General features: G+C 44.1%; 2 protein-coding genes across 3 annotated transcripts in view; both read left to right on the top strand.

Annotated features, from left to right (window-relative positions):
• Positions 1 to 84: 84 nt before the first annotated feature.
• LOC108242007 (IgGFc-binding protein) lies at positions 85 to 13899 on the top strand. Its single transcript, XM_017426556.3, has 22 exons — positions 85 to 132; positions 693 to 1931; positions 2013 to 2353; positions 2445 to 3021; positions 3129 to 3727; positions 3807 to 4374; positions 4529 to 4794; positions 4875 to 5216; positions 5324 to 5897; positions 5994 to 6193; positions 6792 to 6930; positions 7014 to 7342; positions 7417 to 7996; positions 8084 to 8682; positions 9031 to 9598; positions 10008 to 10606; positions 10693 to 11260; positions 11347 to 11546; positions 11820 to 12200; positions 12289 to 12575; positions 13469 to 13516; positions 13612 to 13899. The coding sequence occupies exons 1-21, from the start codon at positions 87 to 89 to the stop codon at positions 13476 to 13478; spliced, it is 9012 nt and encodes a 3003-aa protein (XP_017282045.2). The 5' UTR covers positions 85 to 86; the 3' UTR covers positions 13479 to 13516; positions 13612 to 13899.
• A 1226-nt stretch (positions 13900 to 15125) lies between these two features.
• Positions 15126 to 16982, top strand: part of LOC108241909 (FXYD domain-containing ion transport regulator 6-like) — an 11488-nt gene continuing 9631 nt past the window's right edge. Inside the window, exon 1 of one of the 2 annotated variants that reach the window (XM_017426397.3) lies at positions 15126 to 15375. The gene's annotated coding sequence lies outside the window, so the exon portion shown is untranslated. The remainder of the gene's footprint in view (positions 15376 to 16982) is intronic. The other variant, XM_017426398.3, reaches the window with a different exon arrangement.

The raw sequence follows: 16982 nt of genomic DNA, 5'->3' as shown, positions 1-16982 counted from the left end.
TGTGCATCCTGTTCAAATGATTATATTTGCATTATTTAAATTACATTTTTAAATTGATATTTTTAAACTTTTTTTCTTTTACAGCCATGGGGAACCTGTTGCTGTTTTGTGTGGTGGGGGCTTTACTGAGTTGTAAGTAGAGTTTTTTTTTTTGTTGTTGTTGTTGATTTTGAGTTTTGCTGATAAGTTCTGAGAAATCTGTAGTTAATTTGTGCAATTATGGAAATCATTCAATTTAAATTAAAAAATTAAATTTAAAAATTCCACTGCTGAATTTTGCATGTGGCTTAGTGGGTGCTGCTAGAGATGTAACACTATTTTAATTAAGAGAAAAAGTAATAAATAAATAAATAAATAAATTTTTTAAATGGGGTAAAGGGGGGGGGGCGCAAAGAAATCATTATAGGCTAGAATTCATTCCTTTCTTTTTGAAATGGTCTCATCTTTTTTTATTTTGTGCTATTCAAGAATTCTTGGACTTTTTTTTAAATTGTCTATCTGTAGCTCTTTCTGACACAAATGGAGCAAGTTTCTTTGTTGTTGTTGTTTTGTTTGTTTGTTTTTGTTTTTTCCCACATAATTTCAGCATTTTCAAAACTTCTGAAGATTGTCAACTCTTTTTTTTTTTTGTGCCCTTTTTTAAAAGAAAAAAAAAAATCCTTGAATGTCCTATGTTTCACTTCTCATCTCAGGTCCATCCAGCACTGGCTGGGTAGGAAGGGAGTTTGCCGTATCATTTATGCAGAACTATGCACCTCACTATGATAGCCCTAGTTTTCAGCTGTACATCACAGCTGTTCAAGCCAATACTGAAGTGACCGTGCAGGTGCCTTCCCTGAAGTTCAAAGTAGACAAAACTCTGAAGGCTGGCGAAGGGGTCGCCATCAGCGTCCCGACTGCTGTTGAGATGTACAACACCGGGAAGTCTCCCAACACAGTGCGTGTCGAAGCATCAGCAGATGTGTCCGTGACATCTGTCAGCTACAAGCTGTACACAACGGACACCTCTGTGGTGTATCCAACCACAGAGTGGGGTACAGAGTTCTTCATCATCACTCCTCCTGGAACCCCCTATGGCGCCGATAAAGAGTTTGCTGTGACCAACGGAAAAGACAACAACAAGGTGGAGATATTCCCAGAAGGGTCAATCACGTTCCAGGGTAGTGTCTATAACAAAGGCAGTAAATTGGAAATTGATCTGGAGCCCTATGAGAGCTTGCAACTCCAGAGCAAGAATGACCTGTCGGGGACTAGAGTTTCCTCCCAGCTTCCTGTCACCGTGTTTACTGGCCACACATGTACTTGGCATTTCTCGAAGTGCAACCACGTTTATGAGCAGCTCCTGCCAGCAAGGATCTGGGGAACCAGCTTCATTGTGGTCCCTCTGAGCTTCCAGAAGACATATGACAGCGTGTACCTCCAGGCCTCCCAGCCCACCCGAGTCACTGTCAACCATGGCAATCGTAAATATGATTTCAGCCTCTCCAGGGGGCAGGTAAAGGAGCTCCAATACCATGATCCTGAAACTTTGTTTATTCAGTCTGATCATGGCATCCAGGTTCTCCTGCTCTTCAATGGGGCCAGGAATGGCCTTTTCAATTACTATGACCCCTTTTTATTGACAATCATGCCCACAGACCGCTTCTGCTCTTCCTACTCCCTGGGAGGCATTGATGGCTTTGATAATAAAGCTCTGATTGTGGCAAAAACCAGTGCAATCCTATCATTACGCTTGGACAGTGGAAATCTGCCAAAAGATGTTCAGTGGAAAAACGTTGTAGGGACGGACTTCTCCTGGGCAGAGATGTCCTACAAACGAGCCTCTGGCAGTGGCATTCACACTGTGTCCTCTGGTTCCAGCTTTGGTCTTTACAGCATAGGAGTCAGTCAGATGAATGGCTATGGTGCTGCAGGACACTGTACACAGCAAGGTAAGATGCATAGTTCCTAAACACAAACATTTCATATAAATAAACACCTTTGTGGGTTTTAACTGTACATTGTTTGGTCAGGAGGTGGATCTCTGTCCTGCAGCAGTATCACCTGCAGTCCTAATGAGGTGTGTGAAATGAACGATGGGAATCCTTCCTGTGTCTCCAAACCAAAATTTGGCACCTGCTGGGCCATGGGGGATCCTCACTACTACACTTTTGATGGAAAACGCTTTGACTTTATGGGCACCTGTGCTTATGTCATCGCTAAAAACTGTGGGGATAACAGTCTTCCAGCCTTCGAAGTCCTAGCTCTGAATGAAAACCGAGGCAGCCGCAGAGTGTCATACGTTGGCCAGGTCATCATAAAGTTGTACGACCTCACAATCACAGTAGTTCGGTCTGAGAATAGTCGTGTGAGGGTAAGTGTTAAACATGTGTTACAGTTAACTGAATTTTTATCCTTGCTCATTTGTGTAAAATATAAAAATCATGTTTTTTTTATTTCTGCAGGTCGACAATACTTTGTGGAGTTTGCCAATTGTTTTGAACAATGGCAAACTAAATATGTTTCAGAGCGGTCGCTCTGCCGTTATAGCAGCCAGTTTTGGTCTCACAGTTCGTTACGACTGGGATCACAATCTTGTAGTCGCTCTGTCCAACAGTTACGCTGGTAAGACCTGTGGACTCTGTGGTAACTTCAATGGCAACCCTAATGATGATTTTGCCACACCCTCTGGAACTCAAGTAGCTGGGGTTGTGGCCTTTGGGAGCAGCTGGAAGGTTCCAGGGGTGGGGACAAATCCTCATTGCACAAATGACTGTGTAGCTGGCTGTGACAGCTGTGATAGCAAGTTACTGAAGAAGTATGAGGGTGACACATTTTGTGGGCTCATCACAAAAGAAAACGGTCCATTCATAAAGTGTCATTCAGTTGTTGACCCACAAGCATACATGGAGAGCTGTAAATATGACTTATGCATGGGAGACGGTCTTCGAAAGTTTCTCTGCAAAGCCCTGGAGGCTTACACTGATGCCTGTCAGGATGCTGGAGTCCAGGTTCAAGACTGGAGGAAGTTGGCAAAATGCAGTAAGTAACATAACTTAAATCAACTCATGTAAATGTCATTTATTGTTGAAGTAAATTTCAGCCTGCTTTATTTTATTTATTTTTTATTTTTTTAATTCCTCCTCCAGCTGCTGTATGTCCTGCCAACAGTCACTATGAGCTCTGTGGAAATGCCTGCCCTGCCACTTGTTCTGATCCTAATGCTCCTTCTAAATGCAAACGCTCCTGTGTGGAGTCCTGTACCTGCAATAATGGCTTTGTTTTAAGCGGAGATAAGTGTGTGCCTGCTGCCAAGTGTGGTTGTACTTATGAGGGTCGATACATTCCTGCAGGGGAGGCGTTCTGGGCTGACCAGAGCTGTACTCAGTGGTGTAAATGTGACCCCAGAAGCAAACGCATAGAGTGCCAAAATAAAAGCTGTGGAAAAAATCAGCAATGCAAGGTGGTCAACGGCATCAGAAAATGCCAGTCAATATCCTTCAGTACCTGCCAGGCCACCGGCGATCCACATTATGTGTCCTTAGATGGGAAGAAGTTTGACTTCCAGGGCACATGTGTGTACCAACTTGCTGCACTCTGCACCCAGGACCCTGAGTTGGTACCCTTTGAAGTCCATGTGCAGAATGAGCACCGGGCCAACAGGGGGGTTTCCTACACTAAACTTGTCGAGATCAAGGTGTACTCCATCAGCATTGTCATAACAAAGACACACAAAGGCTTGATTATGGTAAGATTTATAACATTTTAGCATATGACTTAAATTCTTCTTTGAATCTTTGTGACTGCCACTGAGTTCTCTCCTTCAGGTAAATGATGAGCTGGTCAACCTGCCTATCAATCTTAGCGAGGGGCAGATATCTGTGCGTAAGAGTGGCTGGTATGCTGTTCTTACCACAGATTTTGGCCTGAAAGTCACTTTCAACTGGGAAAACGCTGTGTTTGTAACACTGCCTAGCAGCTACAAGGGAGCAGTCTGTGGCCTCTGTGGTAACTATAACGACGTACCCCAGGATGATCTGACTCCAAAGAATGGTGACAAACCTGTCAAGCCCACAGAATTTGGTACCAGCTGGCAAGTGGCAGAGATCCCAGGCTGTGTTGGAGGCTGTAAAGGGGTGTGTCCCAGCTGTGACATTACCAAAAAGATTCAGTACGAAAAGGAAGACTTTTGTGGCATAATCCGTGACCCCAAAGGGCCTTTCCGTGAGTGCCATGCCAAGATTGATCCAGCCGGTTATTTTGAAGACTGTGTCTATGATGTGTGCCTGTATAACGGCAGAAAGGATGTGCTGTGTCAGGCTATTACATCATACACATCTGCCTGCCAAGGAGCGGGGGCCACAGTGTACAGCTGGAGGACCAGTCAGTTCTGTGGTGAGTAGTGTATTAAATTTAAATACTCTTTTTAGGGCAACGAAATAAACAGTAACCAGTTACAGTAGTTGATGCACATCCTTGTGTGTATTTGTCATTTTTGCTTGTAAAGTGTCCAGTAAATGATTTATTGAATTTTGTCCCTTGTGTGCAGCTGTGAAATGTCCCATTAACAGCCACTATGAAGTCTGTGCAACTGCCTGTTTTGCAACATGCAATAGTCTGGCTCCTCCTGAGGGTTGTGAGGCTCTTTGTCAGGAGGGTTGTACCTGCGATGAAGGTTTTATTCTCAGTGGGGACCTCTGTGTCCCTTTCTCACAATGCGGCTGCATGTACGACGACCGCTATTACCGTGTCGGCGAAGTGTTTTATCCCAGCGGGCAGTGTCAGGAGGAGTGCAAGTGCACACAGGACGGAGAGGTAAACAAAGAAAATGTCGACTGATCTATATAGAAGCCTGAATGGAAGATAATTTGCTCATCTCATGTGCATTTTCTCAGGTTGAATGCAAGAAGCTCACGTGTGGCCCTAATGAGAAGTGCAAGCTAGAAAACGGAGTCCAGAAATGTCACCCTGTTGGTAAAGGGGTGTGCCAGGCCTCAGGTGACCCCCATTACACCTCATATGATGGACAGAAATTTGACTTCCAGGGCACTTGCACCTACACTCTGTCTAAAAGCTGTGGGCTAGAAGGTACCCACCTGGAGGCCTTTTCTATTCAGGTAGAGAATGTGCAGTGGGACCGAATGAGGGGGAGGAAAAGTGTTTCAGTCACCAGGCTGGTTGCAGTGGAGGTCTATGGTTTCACTCTGATGATGAGGACAAAAATGCAAGGAGTGCTGGTGAGTGACAACTTTTGGTAAAATAACCTTCACATGAATGCTTTTTTTTGTTGTTGTTGTTTTTGTTTGTTTGTTCAATTTTACATAAAACCTCTAATTTCATTCAGGTAAATGGAGTGTTTCACAACCTTCCTGTGAATCTTAATAAGGGAGCAATTCAAGTTTATAAAGAGGGCAGAAATTATGTTATCGAAACTGATTTTAACCTGATTGTTACCTACGACTTGGTCTATCTTGTGACTGTCACCGTGCCCGGCAACTACCGTGAAAATGTTTGCGGCCTGTGCGGCAACTTCAACGGGGACAGTAAAGACGACTTCCAGATGTCCAACCGTAAACTCACCAACAATGTCAACACTTTTGGGACATCATGGAAGGTCACCATTCCTAATGTGGTGTGTGAAAACGGCTGCCAAGGGAATAACTGTCCCGACTGTGACCCAGCTCACAAAGCTGTTTTCTCCAAGCCCACCTACTGCGGTATTCTAACAGCACCTAAAGGTCCATTTGCAGGCTGTCACAGTAAGCTCAGCCCACAGCCATACTTTGACGACTGCGTGTTTGATCTGTGCGCTTCCAACGGAGATGGAGATGTGCTCTGTGACAGCGTAGCAGCTTATGCCTTTAACTGTCACATGGCAGGAGTGGATGTCAACAGCTGGAGGACTCCATCTTTCTGTCGTAAGTTTTTTAATCAGATCTTTTTAATTTATTGAATAATAGTTTTTTTAAAAAGCTGCTTTCTCACTTTATATTTTTCTTGTGACTGTACAATAGCCATGAAATGCCCCTCCAACAGTCACTATGAGGTGTGTGCCGAAACCTGTGCTGCACCCTGCCCCGGCCTCATGGAGCTGGTGAACTGCCCCACTGGCTGTACAGAAGGCTGTGAATGTGACGCAGGTTTCCTGTTCAATGGACAAACATGTGTCAAAGAAACTGAATGTGGCTGCTATGATAAAGGAAAAACATACAAGGTACAATTTCAGCTTCTCTGTTTATGGTGTTTCTTCCACGATGGTGCAATTTTTTATTTTTTATTTTTTTTAAATGCCTATTGCTTGCTTCCTAAAGCAAAAGACAATGTTTTTGCACATTTGTCCAATCAACAAACATTCATGCCCAAGGTGTCTGTTAGAACTTCACTTTTCAACATAAGATTTTAGTTTAAATGTCCATACGGTAGAGGGCAATATCCATCCATCCATTTTCTTTACCCGCTTCTCCATTCCGGGTCGCGGGTAGCTGGTGCCTATCTCCAGCAGTCACTGTGCGAGAGGCGGGGGACACCCTGGACAGGTCGAAAGTCCACCGCAGGGCCACATATAGACAAACGAGACAAACAACCATTCACACTCTCCCTCACACCTAGGGACAATTTTAGAGCCATCAATTAACATAACATACATGTTTTCGGTCTGTGGGAGGAAACCGGAGTGGTGGGCAAAATGATATTCTTTAAAGAATGCAAGGCCTTTAATTCAGTTGAAAATATTAGATATTTGTGAAATTACTGAACCTTTTTGTTCTTCTTTCTGTATGGTAAATTTTTATCAATTTATTCTTTGTCACCAGCCTGGTGAAGTCATATATGAGGAGGATTGCAACACAAAGTGCACCTGTAATCCAGCAGGCCTCACTTGTGAAAAACACACCTGTCTCGCAAGCACCAAATGCATGGTCAAGAATGGCATTAGGGCATGCTACGACACAGGCAAGGCACTCTATACATTTGTACATACTGACCTCATAAATTGAAATATCTTTTTTCTGTAATTATTAAAATTTCTTTTGCAGACCCCTGCAAAGCTGCCAACTGTCGTGTTCAAGAAACGTGTCGTGTAGAGAAGGGTGAGGCTGTGTGCATCCCTAAGTACACCGGCACCTGCTGGGCCTGGGGTGACCCCCACTTCCACACATTCGATGGTCTAAACTTTGACTTCCAGGGAACCTGCAAGTACGTCATCTCAAAGACTTGCGGGAACCTGGATGGTCTTACCCCATTTTCTGTCACTGAGAGGAATGAAAACAGAGGAAACACAGCCGTTTCTTATGTCAGGGAGGTTGATGTGCTTGTGTACGGGTACACGATCACAATCCGAAAGAATCAAGTCGGACGAGTCACGGTAATATTTTAGCCTCCTGTTTGGCATATTTCAGTGTGCGCAATATTTAAACTGTTTTGATCTGTGCTTCCCAGGTGGATGGGGAGCTGGTGAATCTTCCTGTAATATTTGATGATGGAGAAGTATCTGTGCTTCAAAAAGGACCCACTGCAGAGGTTGTGACAGATTTTGGCCTGGTAGTCTCTTACAATTACAACTGGCATCTGGTCATCCAGCTTCCCAGCAGCTACTTCGGCAGTGTCTGCGGCCTCTGTGGCAATTTCAATGGCAACAAAGGTGATGAACTCCAGAATCCTGCTGGTAATGCCAGCTCCTCAGTGATAGAATGGGCCAAGAGCTGGCAAACGCCCAATCAGGACAGGGACTATCCATGCTGGGACACATGTGAAAGAAACTGTCCGACCTGTGACGATAATGATAGGAAACTCTATGAGACCCAGGCTTTCTGTGGGGCTCTGACAGCAAAGACCAATAACGTATTTGGGAGGTGTAATGGAAAACTGGAGCCCCAGGCCTTCATGAACAGCTGTGTGTATGACATGTGTTTCAATAAAGGGGACAAAAAAATGCTGTGCCAGGCACTGGCCTCCTATAGTGAACAGTGTCGTGAGCAAGGAGTAATAATCAGAAACTGGAGAAAGACATTTGGCTGTCGTAAGTATTTCAGAAACTATTCTGCTTCAGATTAAATATTCACATTGTCCTTTAATTAATGCCTGTCAACATTTTATTTACATCCAGCAATGAACTGTCAGCGCAACAGCCACTATGAAGACTGTGCCAACCCTTGCCAGCCATCCTGCCCGTTCCCTGAGGATAACCAGAAGTGCAGCGGCGAATGTATGGAGGCCTGCGTGTGTGACAGCGGTTACGTTCTCAGCGCTGGCGACTGTGTGCCTGCTAAGACGTGTGGCTGCTCTTATCAGGGCCGCTACTACAAGCCAGGCCAGCAGTTCTGGGCTGATGAGGCTTGCGGTCGCCTGTGCGTCTGCGACACAACTCTGGGCATGGTGACGTGCCGCGAGGCCTCCTGCTCTGCTAATGAGAAATGCACCGTAGTGGATGGGGAGCGTGCTTGCCGACCAATCAGCTACGCCACATGCACGGCCTCGGGCGACCCACACTATCATACTTTGGATGGCCGCAAGTTCGACTTTCAAGGTACATGTGTTTATCAGCTGACTGGTCTGTGCACTGAAAAATCTGGGCTGGTGCCATTCAAGGTGACTGTGCAGAATGACAACCGAGGAAACAAGGCTGTGTCCTACACAAAGACTGTCAAGATTTCCATTTATGGTGCCACTCTTGTCATCAGCAGAGAATACCCCTACAAGGTCTTGGTAAGTATTAATATGGAGGTATGGGTAAAGCAGCAAAGACTAATCTGCTTTTGAAGGACATCTATAGAAAGATGAAAACTAGGACAGCTTCTCATATCACTGAAAAGAAAAATGGGACAGATTCTTTCAACCTGATTTAAATGCGTTGATCTTTTCTTTTGTGACTGTGCTAATTTTGCCATTCCACATCTTCTGTTGTATACATTTTAAATTGCAAATTAAAAATTAAATCCAGGCAGTCTTAATTGAGATTAGATTTAACTGCACATTAGAATGGATTAGTGAGGCCAGCAAAATTATTAAATTCATAATCTTCTAAAAATACTTCCCTCATTCTCTGCTCTCTAGCTCAACGAGCAGCTCGCTTCATTGCCTCTGGATTATAATAATGAGCTGGTAGTGTTTCGGAGTGGCCGCACAGCTGTAGTGGAGACGGCAGCTGGAATTACTGTGAGCTTTGACTGGCAGAGCAGGGTGAGAGTCACTCTGCCCAGCAGCTACCAGGGCGCAGTCTGCGGCCTGTGTGGCAACTACAACGGGAATGCTCAAGATGACCTGACCATGCAGAATGGCAAACCTGCCTCTGATGGAGCCAAGCTGGGGGAGAGCTGGCAGGTGGCCCTCACACCAGGCTGTTCATCAGTCTGCCAGGGGCCGTGGTGCCAGGCGTGCTCAGACTCCCAGAAGAAAGTGTATGAGGCGACAAAGTACTGTGGCATCATTGTTGACAAAGCAGGGCCTTTCAGAGACTGTCACAATCTGGTTGACCCTGCTCCTTACATGGAGGACTGCGTATATGATGTCTGTCAATACCACGGGCATCAAGGGTCTGTGTGTGACGCTGTGGAGGTGTACGTGTCTGCCTGTCAAAGCAGAGGAGTCACTATACAATCCTGGAGAACAAAATCATTCTGCCGTGAGTTTAACTTTGTTTACAGTGTTTTGAATTGCAGTTCATTATCTCCACAAAACAGGTGGTGATGTCATGGTGTTCGGGTCTGTTTGCAAATTATCTCATGCGCCAGTGAAAAGATTTTGAAACTCTTTAAAGTCTCTTTAACTGGATGTACATCTACAACTAATTAACCTTTTTAAAGACAACCCAAATCAAGTTGACCAACACAGCTAGTTGACTTTAGCAAACACAAATATCTGTCAGCTTCACAGTTCAGCTTAAATTTGGTATGGTAGTGGCTGAGTCATCCCTCTACATAGAGTGCTAACAAATAACACAACTCTTCTTTAAAACTTTGGCATGCAAATAACCTGAGATGAATTTAGGAATGCCGATGTAATCTTTAATTTGTTTCTATCTTATCCCACAGCCATGGTTTGTCCCGCTAATAGCCATTACAACTTGTGTGCAACGGGCTGCCCATTAACCTGTGCAAATTTAGCCTCCCTCGACACCTGCCAAAGGCCCTGTGTAGAAGCCTGTGAATGTGACCAAGGCTATCTGCTGAGTGGAGATATCTGCGTGCCTGTGAGAGAGTGTGGATGCTCCTACAATGGCCAGTACTACAAGCAAAATGATTTATTCTACCCTGAAGACAAGTGCATGGAGAAATGCACTTGTGGAGAGAACGGGGCTATAACCTGCCAGAAGGACAAATGTCGTCAAGGAGAAGTTTGTAAGCTCGTGAATGGTGTGAAAGGATGCCACCCAGAGGGGGAAGGAAAGTGCGTGGCTTCTGGTGATCCACATTACATCTCCTTCGATGGAAGGAGGTTTGATTTCCAGGGCACCTGTGTGTATGTTCTGGCCAAAGTGTGCAATGACGACGAAGGGCAGCTCCCATCTTTTACAGTCACTCAGGGTAACGAAAAGTATGGCAATGGCAGAGTGGCTGTGACCAAGTCTATTGCAGTCACAGTCTATGGTTATGTGATTTACATCAAGCAGCGAGTGCCATGGAAAGTCCTTGTGAGTTCAACAGTTTCATCCAATTGCATGTTCATGATTTCCTCACAAGTTCTCACAATCATGTTCTCCTATTTTTTGTCTTTCAGGTGAACGACGAGCTGCTCAACCTCCCTCTCTCCCTGGAGGAGGGCCGTCTCACAGTTACACAAGAAGGTCGCAACATAATAGTCCGAACAGACTTCGGACTCAACGTCCTCTATGACGCAGTGTATTACGTGGAGGTGATCGTTCCTTCTACATATCAGGATCGGATGTGTGGTCTTTGTGGCGACTACAACAAGAGAAGTGGTGACGATTTCGCACTTCCAGGAGGCAGGCAGACTAACAATGTTGACGAGTTTGGGAAGGCGTGGGTGCTGGACCTGCCTGGGTATGTGTGTGGCGGCTGTGGAGGAGAGTGTCCAGAGTGTGATCAGGCCAAGGCCACTCTGTATGGGAGGCCTGACTTCTGTGGCATTATTGGTGCACCTAACGGGCCTTTCAAAGCCTGCCACAGTAAAATCGACCCAGCAGCATACGTGTCTCATTGTGTGTTTGATGTTTGTGCTACGGATGGCGACAAGAACACCCTGTGTGACAGTGTGCAGGCCTACGGACTGGCCTGCCAGGGTGAAGGAATTCAAATCCAGTCGTGGAGGAGCAACTCCTTCTGCCGTAGGTTTCACACGGCAGCATTTTCATTGTATTTTGTACAAGTTTCCTGCACTTGTGTTCAAAATGCAAATTTTGTCCCACTGCAGCTGCTGCCTGCCCTCTGCACAGTCACTATGAAGTGTGTGCTGACACCTGTACTGGGACGTGTGCCAGCTTCATTCAACAAGTTACCTGCACGGAAAGGTGCTTTGAAGGATGCCAATGCGATGCCGGCTTTGTTTTTGATGGCATCCAGTGTGTTCCTCTTGAAAACTGTGGGTGTGTGCACGACGGCAGATATCTGACGGTAAAGATTTCACTGATGTCTTGTTTTAAGACCAATAATAAAACTGCTTTTCATCCACAAACTTGCAGGACAAAGTTTTATAAAGGTTTTACATGATTTAGCTTCTAGCTACTGCAAGATTTTAGCTCTATCTGTATATTTGACAGTGTTAGTGATTTGTTTGTTTTATTTTTCCCATTTGTGGTAGCCATCTATTGGGTTGACTTCAAAAACAGTTTATAAATGCACATCCAATAATTACGTGCTGACTTCTATTTCTACAAACTGCTACAGGTTGGTCAAGCACTGGTGGACAAAGACTGCAACTCTTACTGCGTGTGCCAGGCCTCAGGGCTGGTGAAGTGTGATAAGCTGTCCTGTGCCAGTGGAGAGGTCTGTGACGTAAGAGACGGGGTCAGAGGTTGTCACATCAAACAGGCCCACTGCAGCGTCAGCCCGGGTGGCATACTCAGCTCCTTTGACGGCATGTCCGGAACAGTTAAAACACAGGGGGCAATGGAGTTGGCGTCTGTGTGCGACGAAAGCTCCAAGCAGTGGTTCCGTGTTGTTGTGGACGTCAGGATCTGCAGCAGGAAGGAACCCATCGCTGTTGCAGCAGTGTACGTGTTCTTCAAGTCCACCACGGTGACTGTGAACAGCCAACATGAGGCCTGGGTGAGGAGTTTAGAAGTATCTAATTGGAAAAAGTTCATGTTTTAAGTTGTTTTTTTGTTAATAAATTATATATATATTTCCTTTTTAGATAAATGGCAGGAAGGTGTTACTTCCCAGCAATGTGACAAACGAGCTGTCGGTCCAAATCTCAGACAGAAGTGTGATCATCGAAGGGCAATCAGCTGTGCAGGTCACCTACTCCATTTCACGGGAGGTTACTGTCACTATTGACTCTAATCTGTCCGGTAAAATGTGTGGCACCTGTGGTAACTACAACGATGACTCCAAAGACGACATGAAGACAGCAGATGGGAAAATCACTGATGACGTGTTGGTGGTTTTCAACTCCTGGAGCGCTGGAGACTTCTCTAGATGGTGAGCATTGTGAACTAAGATTTAAGGCCTGTCCAAGGATTGTGTTTGTTTATAATGTGAATACACAAGCTTGTTTCAGCCTTGCGTCTTCACATTGGCAGTGTTTTGTTTTTTTTGGAAAACTGCATTTCTCTGTGGACAAGGCCTCAATGCTCTGTCCAATGCAACATATTTACATTACAGGGTTTCTTGACTACTTTAAGATCCAACAATGCCACCTGCTTATCCATTCTCATTTGTTAAAGTACAGATCTCTTGTAATGCAAATTCCATTTGACCATTAAAACAAATCAAGCACAGATCAGTGAAAGACGGGACGGTGCTATGACCATTCGAGCAGTCACTCTTAACAGCACGAGCGACACAAGGACTCCGCAGAGCCCTTTTAAAGGAATAGAAGTGTGGTTTTTAATTGCATTTGGCTCAATTTAATTAAGAAATGCCAGAGAATCCCCTATGGTAATTACTGATTAAAATGCAGGTGAAGCTGACAGGCATGGCCATCAAACGCTACCAAGCTTGCAATCCAATCTCTGTTTGTCATCCAAAGACACTTAAGACTCATCAGGGTGCAATATTAATTTAAGAACTTGTCTTCAGTTTTGTTGGGTCCTAGTCTCTAGTCAGACCTTTTTTAGTTTCCTCCATTTCTTTTTTTGCTCAAAGTTTTATCAGTTTAAAGAACAAGAATTACACCCCCCCCCACACACACACACACACAAATTTCCAAACACGTTTTACTGAAACAACAGCCATTAATCTGAAACGATTGAATAATTTTGACANCCCCCCCCCCCCCCCCCCATCCTGTTCTTGCATGTGCTGCCTTTTGTAGACTATATTCAGAAGAATTACCTGTAATTTCTACTAACTACGGTTTTCTTGCCCTGCAGTGGCCTGTAGAGATGCTGGTTCTGAATCGACAGACATCTGGTATACAGGTAAATGTTAAGCTGTTTGCTGTCAGATGAAAACAGATTTGTCCCTGAATGAAAACCGCTGCAAAACACAGCTAACAACTTTTTTCTTCTTGCAGGAATGAACACAGCCTTTTTTGTTTTCGTGCAGCTCTGCTTGTCATACTTCACCACTTCCTCTTTTTGTTTCCTGGCAATCTGGTGTTCTCTTTAAAGGTGTCGAACCATGTTTTTGGCTCAGTCCTGTCCAACACCTCCATCTAGTGGAAGAATAAAAATGCAACGTTTCCTCTAAACGAGGTTCATGATTACAAACTGAAGTACTATAACCTGTCTCTGCTCTCAGAATCTGCTTGTTACAATAAGTATCCTGTTCTGACCACTAAATAAACGTGTTTGATTGACAATGTGGGTTAAAATTATTTGTAGTGCCATACTTTTAAATCTCAACTGCAGATACACATGATTTACTGGTGGCCTCCGGTGCAGCTGCCACAACTGTGGAAAACATTTCCACCTGATTAGGGGAGGGGAGAAAGAGGTCCTTGGAGTGGGAGGGCATCGGAGAACAATAACAAAATTCCACAACGTCCAGATAATCAACCACAATGAGACGGGGCCTGCTCCCAGCAAGTTTTCAAAGTTTACTTTGCATTTTTCTCACAAAAAGGGATCTGACTCTTTAAAAACCAGCCAGCAAAGGTACTCAAAAGGGTTTTGTCTGTTTGTGTGCCAATTACAAAAATATCTCATGAATCCATGGACAAACTTGCAGAATGTAACCATTTGACGTGCCTCTGCAAATGATTAACTTTTAAAAATCAACCCAGTTCAAGATGGCTGCTACAGCCAACTACCCTTGAACACAATGACTATAACTCAGTTTTATGAATCGCTCTAAAATTTGGTGTGGTAGAAGCTGAGAATCACTCACAACGTGTACTCCAAGTGCGTCTTGTTACACAAGATCTGCTTAACTTTATCAACCTCGTCTGTTGGCGAAACTTGAACCACTGTATGCGTTTTAATGAAACGTTCAGAAAGTAATCACTGGATGTAGAGCTGCAACAGCTCAACTTTTTGGAGTCAAGATGGTGGCCACAGCTAACCGACACAGGTAAACACAATTTTACAGATTAAATATTGTGCTCAATTTTGACATGGTGGTAGCTGAGAGTCCTTCACAACACACTTTCTGAGCGTGAAATTGTGCAGAAACATGCTGCTGCTTTCAAAATAAGCTGAGAGCGAACCAAACCCCTGCGAGTGACTGCTTTGGCCCTGAAAGCACTCCACTGTTTATGCTTCTTGTTTTCTCCCAGCCTCTCAGAACGGTCTGCGAAATTTGTTCCAGCAGAACATCGAGCTCCCTGTCTGCTTGCTGCTGCTTCGAAAACTTAGAGGAGCGGAGGAATGAGCGTGATATTTTGGTTATTGTGAAGTAAATTGGTGAACCACCAGTGTTGGCAGCAGAATATACGGAAATAAACAAACCCACCCACCCCTCACTCCCCCCACCCCCANCAGAGTGTTCTGCAGCCCTGTCTGTGGTGTAACTGTGCAGGACAGCTCAGGGTAATTTTTGGGAGTAACTCCAGTGGCACCCCGCCCCCCTCCACCGCCACCTCCTCCTCCTCCTCCTCCCTCAGCCTCATTCCTCAGACACAAGGAGCAGATCTTGGGTAAAGCTGTGCAGAACAGTTCAGACTTATCAGCTGAGAATGCAGCAGGAAACTTCCAGCAGTTTTTAATGCCAGTGACAGAGAGGGAGAGGGTTTGCATATATATTTATATATATTTTTAATATCTCTTGGCTGAAGTGGGAAAACCTCAAAGTGTGATTCAGGACTGAACTTCCATTAGTTCTAAGAAGCGGAAACAGGGTAAGTTGATTTAAGAAAAAAAAGAAAAAAGTTCTCATGTTTTTGCAGCTGTGAAATGAATGCTTTTTGTTTAACATGTTCTTCTTGTTACTTTCAGACAGAATCGAGTTTAGATAAAAGCTACAAATACCATTTTGTTTTTCTTATGTTTTTATTAATATTATAATTTTCTTAGTGTGTTTTCTAACCAACCCCCAACCAATTACAAGGCGACTCCACGTAAACATCAGGCCGTTTCTCTGCATCACGCGAGTCACTGCCGCTCACGTGCGCGTCGGCATTTTACGGCGTGTTTGTGCTTTTTTTTTTTAAATAATAATAATAAAGTGTTTTCCGCGTTTTTCTCTGCGAACGCCGCGCATATGAGTTAACGAGTGCCACGGGTTTAATGGAGTTTGCCGTCACGCTACTACTCTGGAGCGTGTCAGCAACTGGTGGCTGGAGTTTCCTCCAACTCTCGCGGGAACGGGCGAGAACAGCAACGGGATCTTGGAAAGCGGGTAACGGGTCATCGACGCGAAGATGGACGGAGCGCCTCCGCCTTCTCCCGTTTCTCTAAGTAGAAGCCAAACTTTTTTTAGGGAGGGCTGTATTATATTTCGATGGTCATAGTAGTGCCCTGTCATTTGGGGTAGTATCGGTGGCCTGCGACTAGTTGGAGACAAATTTGCAAGCGGCTTTCGCTCGAGAGTCTCAAATAGGTCTCAAAACGTTAGTTGGGGGTTCTCATTTTTTTCAATTTAGCCACACAGACTCGCAGCCTTGACGTTTGAATTTTTAACTTGTTCCAAATGAAATGTATGACAAAATTTATTCCAAAATAGCCACAGAGTAGGCCGTCATTTAAAAAAAAAGATCAGCTTTCTCGCCATTTTGAGTCGCCAGCTAGTCTCCAACAGTCGTGATAAGCCACGAAGACGTCAGTTATTATGGCAGGCCGTTGTAACATATAATCAAACAAAACTCAAATCTCTTTTTTTCTTATGAGTCATAGCAGTTCTTTCTACTCAAAATGACATTCTTACAAGTCAGTACTGGAAATAAAATCTAAACTAGTATTAATGCTAATAAAATAATGCTCACCTGTTTAATTTAGCATCCCATTAAATTTTTAACAGAAAAGAAACCTTTTATTGTAGATATTTGTCCTTCCGTTGTCGCTTGCTGTTATTCCTATTACTGATGTCTGGAATTGCTTTTTACCCAGTGAGTACTGGATATCGCTAATAATGAGTTTAGAAATTAAAATGTTTTTATTCTCAATTGTATTTATTTTCTTATATTCAGGATTTAATTTTTAATTTTGGATATCTCAAATCAAAACCTGTGACTAGTAACAAAGGAATTTTAAGTCTCTGACAAGTGACTTTCTCCTAGTCATGATCAGGGGTGGAAATTAAAAAATTTGTCTGTGTTTTACCAGCCAATCAAATATTTTACCAGCCACTATTTTTTGTTGTGACAAAAAGTTATTTCATATGATGATGATGATGATGATGATGGAGGTGGGTGGAAGCAGTTGTGCTGCCCTACAAGCTGAACAACACCTCTTTCTGGACACTGCATGGAAATAACTAGACTTTTCTTATTTTATTTTAAACCATTAA

Source organism: Kryptolebias marmoratus, linkage group LG16, assembly GCF_001649575.2.
Source record: "Kryptolebias marmoratus isolate JLee-2015 linkage group LG16, ASM164957v2, whole genome shotgun sequence".
NCBI classification, from domain to species: Eukaryota; Metazoa; Chordata; class Actinopteri; order Cyprinodontiformes; family Rivulidae; genus Kryptolebias; species Kryptolebias marmoratus.
This window is presented reverse-complemented; position numbering and strand designations above follow the sequence as displayed.